The sequence below is a fragment of the Cynocephalus volans genome, chromosome 2 (genome assembly GCF_027409185.1).
Source record: "Cynocephalus volans isolate mCynVol1 chromosome 2, mCynVol1.pri, whole genome shotgun sequence".
Classification (NCBI taxonomy): domain Eukaryota; kingdom Metazoa; phylum Chordata; class Mammalia; order Dermoptera; family Cynocephalidae; genus Cynocephalus; species Cynocephalus volans.
Window position 1 is genome coordinate 222418823 of NC_084461.1, and position 9168 is coordinate 222427990.

Sequence of the window (9168 nt, forward strand, 5' to 3'; positions counted from 1 at the left end):
CTAATGTGAGCTGAAATAGTCCTGAATGTTAAAGTAAATTTACATATTTTGGGTTACGCATGGTGATCATTTCTTTTTCTTTTTTTTTTTTTTTTTAATAGATGACCGGTAAGGGGATCTTAACCCTTGACTTGGTGTTGTCAGCACCACGCTCACCCAGTGAGCGAACCGGCCATCCGTATATGGGATCTGAACCCGGGGCCTTGGTGTTATCAGCACCACACTCTCCCGAGTGAGCCACGGGCCGGCCCCCGCATTGTGATCATTTCAATGAATGTGTTGAAGCCACCACTAGCATTCAGATCCTGCTTTATATTTTACAAAGCCTTTTCACCTGTGTTATCTTATTTGCTCCTCCGATCCTCGGAGCAATACTGAGAGGCAGGTTGTGGTTATTATAATCCCAGTCTTACTGGTGAGGACTTTGGGGCTGTGTTTCTCTTGAGCCCACCCTAGTTAGGATTTCATGCCCAGCCTTCCACTGAGCCAGGTCTTGTCCAGGCATCAGTGATCAATGCACAGTGACCTAGGGGTGGCCAAATAAAATGGCCAATCCAACCGACTTTAAGAGTAGGCATAATTTGCCAGTGTTGGTTATTTCTTCTGCTGCCAAACACCTTCTTCTGTTGGCTCCCAGGACTCCACCCTCTTCCGGGTTTCACTGGCTGTGGCAGTCACTGTCACGTTTGGTTCCTCATTTCTTTTCCTTCTAATCACTGGAGCTCCCAAGACTCAGTCCTTCTTGTTAAATCTACACTCACTTGCTAGGAAATCTCAGCCAGTTCATGGGTTCAAATATCACCTGTATGCTAACAGCACTCGAATTTACGTATTTGGCCCAGAACCCTCCCCTGAACTTCAGACTTGATCCTACTGCCAACCTGACTTCTCCACTTGGATGTCTCTTCCCATCATATTGTTTCAAGTCCTTTTTTTTATTATTTTAACAAAGCCCAGGGAATCATGTTATACTTATTAATGAACAACCAAGCAAAGAGAGAAAGAACAGAAAATCTCACATGCATCTCCTACCACAACACATAGAAACTACCAACAAAGAGGGACACACAGCACAGCTCTCTTTGGAGCTGGTGTGAAATGCCCCCATCTGACTTAGGTAAGTGAGGTTCTCCAGAAAGATCTTCAAAGCCCACCTACTGTTAAAATCTCTGACAGGACAAAACAGGAAGGTAGGTTGTCGAAAATTAATAGGCAATCGGTAAGAGAGAGAACTGTGGGAACAAGATATAGTGGGTAGAATGGAACAGAGAAAAGAAAGACCCTGGTAGGCGAGATTTTTCTCCCCTTGTGGATTTCCCTCCTGCACTTAAAGGAAAAAAAATCTAATGAAGAAATTATGGCTAATGGAAAGAGTGCCAAATACAAAAGCCTTCATTATAATAGAAAGAGATGAAAACACTAACAGACTTGACCAAACCACACACAGGAATGTCCTGAAGCCCTGGATGCAGGATGGATCTCTGAGGTCAGGGGAAATCCCCGCTGAGCTCTGGGGCAGTGCATGTGTAGTCTGCACCCCCTGGTTGGCCCCTCATTATTTGCGTGGGTTTCAATATCGGACTGAGATATGCTATTTTGTCTTCCACTTACCCGTCCCTGGTTTTTTGGATGATTATTTCTGGGATACAACCCCTGGCCTTCCCAAACCACCTGGATTTGATGTGGCCATTTTGCTATATATTTGATTCCCATGCACCTGAATACTCTTCTGTTGAAATGTAATGTGAGTGCTTTTTGAAAGAGAAATGAACAGATCTGTCTGTATTCTCTGCGTAAGACAGGGACCATCTCTTTCCCCACTGCTGCCCTGCAGACCTTGCCTAGCTGGAGAGAACACCGCCTTTCCCATAGAGCAGCAAAGTCTGTCTGCTTTAGATCTGGGGCTCTTATAGCATCCTAAGGCAGAGGCTAAATGTTTTCGTTTATTCTTCAAACATTTACTGATGTTCTAGTCACTGTCCCAGGTACTGGGGATTCAGTGGACAAGAGGTATTGTGAGCAGTGGCCATTCTCACTCCTGTTTGCTAAGGACCTTAGACTGAGATGTGATTTGTCAGTGGTGGTGAAAATTCTACATCTTTCAGAGATCCACCAACATATATTCTTTCTCTCTTTTATATATGTGTGTGAATACACATATACATATACACATACACCTACATATATACACATTCCTACATGTACAAAAAGAGAGACATACATACACATTCACATTCACACACACTCAGTGCTTGGCACAAAGCATGTGTTCAATTGTTACTGTGACAATGTCAATGGTGGTAAATAAAAAGCCCTATATTCCTAGATAGGATTCAAAGATTAGGCATTCAAGTTTGGGTTAGGGTTACAGCAGGGTTTCTCAGCTGGAGTAATTTTGCCTCTCTCTCCCCCGGCCCTGCTAGGCAACACTTAGAAATATCTGGATGTCACACTGATGGGGAGGGAGGTGGGTGTTCTACTGGCATCTAGTGGGTAGAGGTTAGGGATGTGCTAAACATCCTATAACATATAGGACAGCTCCACAGAACAAAGAATTTTTCAGCCTAAAGTGTCAATGGGGTTGAGGTTGAGAAACTCTGGATTAGAATTTTAACCAGGGCTGATCATTGTTCCTTTTAAATTATTCTGACCACCTAAAGGTACCTAAAGGTATTTGATTAAAAAAAAAAGAAAAGGAACATGCAAGTTGAGACTCTTCTAAGCCTGGGACAGTACAGATTAGAGGTTCAGAGCATGGATTCTGGAGCCAGGAGGCCTGGGTAGAATTCCAGTTCTCCCACTTACCTGCACGTGACCTTGAACAAGCCACCTGCTCACTCTCCATGTGTCAGATTGCTCCATTGTAAAATGGAGATAACAGCAACGGTCCTTCCCTCATAGGATTGATGAAAATGTAACAAACACATTCACTTATGTCAAGAGTGGACATCAGGCCCAATCTAGAATATACATGACACACATAATAGCTACCAGTCTCACTAACCATTGACTTTGTCAAGTCACAGATTTCTGGCCATCTCAGTGTTTTTAATTTCCAAATCTACGTAATGAGAATTTCTGTCTCACAGGGTGGTTGATGAGGTTAAATAAAATAACATTAACAACTGAAAATTGACAAATCACAGAAAAATAAGTGGATGTAATTCTGGGGAGTTCTGCTGCCACTTCTCGGACCATAAATACTTAAAAAGCCTGTCCTGCAATGAATGGGAGCGCTCTCCGTTGTGTGGAATAAAATTATGTGACAATTTGCTTAAGTAAACTTTTTTCTTAAAACCCAAACTGCCCATTCTCTGGGGTCATCAGGAGGTTGGGAGACTCCCAGAGACCGAGGAGAAGGCTCAGTCTGTGAGGTCCTCTCTGTCTCTGTCTCTGCTCCCACTGCCTGCAATTCAGTTTTAACACCTAGAGCCTTGTCAGCGGTGGTCAGAGAAGACGAGGGGCTGAAATCCCAGAGCCCAGGCACAATAAGATTAAAGTCCTTTTGATATGATTTTAGGATGAGAATGTTTCCTCTGATCTCAGTTCTACTTCCTATCAGTATTGGTATCTTTGCAGCCCACAGGAAACAGCGAGGAGGAGCACTGACACTGGGTTCTGCTTAGGTTAATGCCAGGGGCAAGGAGGGAAGGGACGACGAGATCGGGAGGGTCTTTTCACACCTTGCATGACCATACCTCTTCCTCCTCCCTGGCCGTACCCCCTCTGCAATCTAACATGCTCTCCCCTCTTAGCATCTGCATGATTCCAGAATGTTGACCGGTTTCAAGCAGATTCCCCAAAGCGAGGAGTGAGTGGTGGATGCTCAAGAGGAAAAAGGGGGAAAGGACTTTTACAAATCAAGATTTTGACTCTTGTGAAGTCCTGAGAGTCATGTAGGCTCATAACTATGGGAAGAAAATTCATGTAAATGAATCACAGTGTTCTCAGGGAAACAGATCAGTTGGTGATTCAAGAAAACTCCAGGTAAAAATTCTGTGGGGAGAATGCTGCCCTGAGTTCAGAGAAACCCACGGCTAACATTGTCTGATAGCGGAGTGTGTAACTCTAGTCTTCAACTACAAAACAATCTGCCAACACTGCCAATGGAGAGATCCTGTGAGAAAACCAGTGTTTCCACACTCCCAAATGATGTGCTCTGGTGTGTGCATGTGTCTGCATATGTGTATGTGTCGAATAGTTTTACTGAGGAAGAATTTATATACAATGAAATCCACCCATTTATATAAACAGCTCAATGAGTGTGGCCATGTAACTGCTACCACAGATGAGATGGAACATTTCCATCCCTCATGCACTTTGCAGCCAGCCACCTCCCTCCTATCCCTTAATAACCACCGAACTTCTTTCTCTAGTATAGATTTTCCTTTGTCTAGAGTTTCCTTACACTGTGCAGCATTTTGAGCCTGACTTCTTTCATTTCGCATAATGCTTTCGAGATACATCTCTGTTGTATCAGGAGTTTCTTTTTATTGCTAAAAAAGTATTCTATTGAATGGATGTTCCACAATGTGTTTACTCTTTCATCTGTTGATGGACACTTAGGTTGTCTCCATCATGAATATTATGCTTATTTTAAGTAAATGCTGTAAACATTCATGTAAAGGCTATGGATGAACCTGTTTTCACTACTTTTGAGTAAACACCTAGGAGTAGAATTGCCACTTAATAAAGTGCTCATTCAAATCTTCTGTCCACTTCTTAAATAGGTTGCATGTCTTATGATGGAGTTTGGATGTGCTGTCCCCTCCAAAATTCATGTGGAAATTTGATCTCCAATGTGGCAGTGTTGGAAGCTGATTGAGTCATGGGGGTGAATCTCTCATGAATGGATTAATGCTCTCCCTGGGGGAGGGGGGATTAATGAGTGAGTTCTCGCTCTATTAGTTCCCGTGAGAACTTGTTGCTTAAAAAGACCCTGGCACCTCCTCTCTCTTGCTTTCTCTCACCATGTGATCTGCTTGTACCTGCTGGCTGCTTGCCACTTTCCGCCATGAGTAGAAGCAGCCTGAGGCCCATGCCAGATGCAGCTGTCCCAGAATCATAAGCCAAATAAACCTTTTCCTTATAAATTACCCCGTCTCAGGTGTTTCTGTTATAGCAACACAAAATGGACTAAAACAGAAAATTGGTACTGAGGAGAGGGGTTTTGCTATACGGATACTTGAAAATGTGGATGCAGCTTTGGAACTGGGTAATGGGCAAAGGTTGGAGAAGTTTGGAGGACTTAGAAGAAGAGAAAAAGATGAGGGAAAGTTTGGAATGTCTTAGAGACTTATGTGGTGGTGAGCAGAAAGCTGATAGAAATGCAGACAGTAAAGGCCATGCAGATGATGAGCTGTCAGATAGAAATGAGAGACTTATTGGGAATTGGACAAAAGATAACCCTTGCTACACCATAGCAAGGAACCTGGCTGCATTGTGTCCATGCCCTTGGACTTTGTGGAAGTTGGAACTTAAGAGTTGTGAACCAGAGCATTTGGCCAAAGAAATTTCTAAGCATTAAAGCATTAAGGACACTGCATGGCTACTTCTAACAGCCTATTGAGTTATGGCAGCAAAGGCATAACATAAAACCAGAATTTAAAAGGGAAGCACAGCATAAAGATTTGGAAAATTTGCAGCCTGGCCATGAGGTAAAGAAGTGGCGCACAGTAGAACAATGCAAGGGTGAAGCAGATAAACTGTTTGCTAAAGACGTTTTCTTGGCAGTGAGGCAGCCAGATGCTAAGAACAAGGACAATGGGAAAAAATGCCCTAAGGGTATTTGAGAAGTCTAGAAGGGTACCCCACCCATCACAGGCCCTGAGGTCTAGAAGGACTGAGTTGTCCCAAAGGAAAGACCTGGGGCGCAGCTGCCCTCGGGAACCTGCTCCCTGCATCCCAGCTGCTCTGGCTGGAGCGGCCCCAAGTGTGGCTCATGCAGCAGCTCTGGAGAGTAGAGGCCCGAAACCTTGGTGGCGTCCCTGTCGTGTTAAGGCTGCAGGCCGGCAGGATGTGAGAGCAGTGGAGGCATGGCAGCCTCCACCCAGATTCCAGAGGATGTATGGAAAAGCCTGGGGGCCCAGGCAGAGACCTGCTACAGGGGCAGAGCCACCACAGAGACCATCTACTAGAGCAATGCCAAGCAGGAAAGTGGGGTCAGAGCCCCTACAGAGAGCTCCCACCAGGGAAATATCTAGTACAGCCAATGCAGCAGGGCTGCCCCCAGGACCCCAGAACTTCGGGGCCACTGGTAACGTGCAATGCAGGCCTGGAAAAGGTACAGACAGCAGCATGGTGCACTGGGCTGTGCCTGGCAGAGCTGTGGCAACAAGGCTGCCTGATGTTTTGGGGGCCCAGATGCCCAATTGTGCCCAGGATGCAGGACTTGGAGTCAAAGAACATTATTTTGGAGCTTTAAGATTTAATGTCTGTCCTGCTGGGTTTCAGACTTGTTTGGGGCCTGTTTTTCCTTTCTTTTGGGCTATTCCTCCCTTTTGGAATGGGAATGTATACCCAATGTCTGTTCCACCATTGTATCTTGGCAGTACATAAATTTGGTTTGTTTTTCAGGTTCACAGCTGGAAGGACTTTTGCTTTTGGTCTCAGATGAGACTTTGGACTTTGGTGCTGGAGCAAGCTAACACTTTTGGGACTCTTGGGATAGAATGATTACATTTTGTATATGAGAGGAACATGAGTTTTGGGGGGCCAGGGGTGGAATGATGGAGTTTGGGTGTGTTGTCCCCTCCAAAACTCATGTGGAAATTTGATCTCCAATGTGGCAGTGTTGGAAGCTGATTGAGTCATGGGGGCGGATCCCTCATGAATGGATTAATGCTCTCCCTGGGGGAGGGGGGATTAATGAGTGAGTTTTCACTCTATTAGTTCCTGTGAGAACTCGTTGCTTAAAAAGACCCTGACACCTCCTCTCTCTTGCTTCCTCTAGCCATGTGATCTGCTTGTACCTGCTGGCTGCTGCCACTTTCTGCCATGAGTAGAAGCAGCCCGAGGCCCGTGCCAGATGCAGCTGTCCCAGAATCGTAAGCCAAATAAACCTCTTTCCTTTATAAATTACCCAGTCTCAGGTATTTCTGTCATAGCAACACAAAATGGACTAAAACATCTTATTACTGGGTTGTAAGAGTTCTTTATACATCCTGGATACAAATCCTCCTTCATCAGATATATGTTCTCCAAATATTTTCTCTCAGTCCATAACTGTCCTTTTCTTAATATGAAGTTTCAACTAACAGACGTTTTACAATGGAAGAAGTCCAGCTTATTGTTTTCTTTTTATAATTTGTTTTTTGTTTCCTATGTAACAAATATTCTCTTCTAGGCAACTTATGGTTTTTGTGCTTATTCATTTTTTCCCTGTACAAACATTCAGGTGTCCCAGAACTATGTGTTGAAAACCCTACCCTCTCCCCATTAAATTATCATTGCATCGTTGTCAAAAGCCAACTGAAAATACATGGTGGGCCTAATTCTGTGTCATTTATCTTTATGTCTATCATAACTCCAATCCCATACTATCTTGATTACTATAGCTTTACAGTTAGTCTTGAAAAAAAGTAAAAGTCTTTTTAAAAGCTGTTTTGACTTTCTTGAAAAAAGTCTTCTTAAAAAGTTGCTTTGACTTTCTAGGTTTTTGAGTTTTATAATTCACGAATATGGTGTACCTATTTAGGACTTCTTTACTTACTTTTGGCATTGTTTCATAGTTTTTGGAGTATAGGTCATGCACATATCCTGACATTTTTATCCCTAAATATGTCATGATTTTAATGCTACTGTAAATGGCATTCTTTTACTAATTTTAACTTCTAAATGTTTGATGCTAATATATTGAGCTTGTATCCTGTGACCTTACTAAACTCACTTATGAGTTTTAAAAACATTTTCATAGACTTTGAATTCTTTACTATATAGATGATCATGTCACAGCACATGGAAATATTACGTTGTCTTTCAGTCTGTATCTTTTATTGCCTTATTGCAACGATTAGGATATCTGGTACAATGTTGACTAGAAGTGGTGAGAGTAGACATCTTTTCCTTGTTCCTAATCTGAGGAAAATGCTCTTTATTTCACTGTTAAATATAAAGTCAATTGTAGGTTCTAACACAGATGCCCTTTACTAGATGGCGGAAGTTCCCTTTAATTCCTAATCAACTGAGGTTTCCATTGTGAATGAGTATTGAACTCTTTCAAACGTTATATAATTTTTCTTTTTTAGCATATTAATATGATAAAATACATTGCTTTTGAATGTTGAAGCAACCTTGCATTTCTAGGTAATCCTTACTTGACCATGATGTACTACCATTCTTTTACACATTGCTGTTTTCAAGTTGCTATTTTCAAAAAGAATTTTTGCATCCACAGTTGATCCTTGAACAATGCAGAGGTTAGGGGAACCGACCTCCTGTGTTGAAAATGTCTCTCCCCACATCATTGTTACTTAAATAGTTAAGTAACTTAAGTAGTTTAGTTCTTAAGTAGTTGGGCCTGTGGAATCTGTGCATCTGAAAAGTTGACCCTCCATTTACATGGGTTCTGCTGAGTGGACCCACACAGCTCAAACCTGTGTTCTTTAGGGGTCAACTGTGTATTCATGAGATATTCATCTATGATTTTGTTTTCTTGTGATGTCTTCTCTGGCTTTTTAAAATGGGTAATATTGGTCTCATAAAATGAATTTGGAAGTGTTTCTTCTGGGAATAGTTTGTATTTAATTATATCTTCCTTAAAAGTTTGGTAGAATTCACTTGTGCAATGTGGGCCTTGGCTTTACTTTATGGGAAGGTTGTCAGCTACAAATCCAGTTTAATAGGGCTATTCATGTTATCTTTTTCCTCTGAGTGAGCTTTGGTAGTATGTGCCTTTCAAGGAATTTTTTCATTTCATCTAAGTTGAATTTATTTTCATAAAGTTAATAAAATTCCTTTATTGCCCTCTTAATGTCTATAGGATCTGTTGTGATGTTTCCTCTTTTATCAATCTTTCCAAAGAGCCAGGGTTGAGTCCATTGACTTTTGTTTGTCCATTTGCTATTTCATCGATTTTAAGCTCTTATCTTTTTCTTTCTGCTTACTTTGGGTTAGATTTGCTCTTTTTTTAGTTTCTTAAGGTGGGATTTTAAATTACTGATTTGAAAT

The 9168-nt window shown here is 42.2% G+C and overlaps 1 protein-coding gene across 1 annotated transcript in view; it reads left to right on the top strand.

Annotated features, from left to right (window-relative positions):
- ZNF487 (zinc finger protein 487) overlaps nt 1-7048 on the top strand; it is a 76430-nt gene extending 69382 nt beyond the window's left edge. The window contains exon 4 of the mRNA XM_063085664.1: nt 6953-7048. Within this exon, the coding sequence (XP_062941734.1) occupies nt 6953-6960 (8 nt within the window). The 3' untranslated portion in view covers nt 6961-7048. The remainder of the gene's footprint in view (nt 1-6952) is intronic.
- Nucleotides 7049-9168: the final 2120 nt, after the last annotated feature.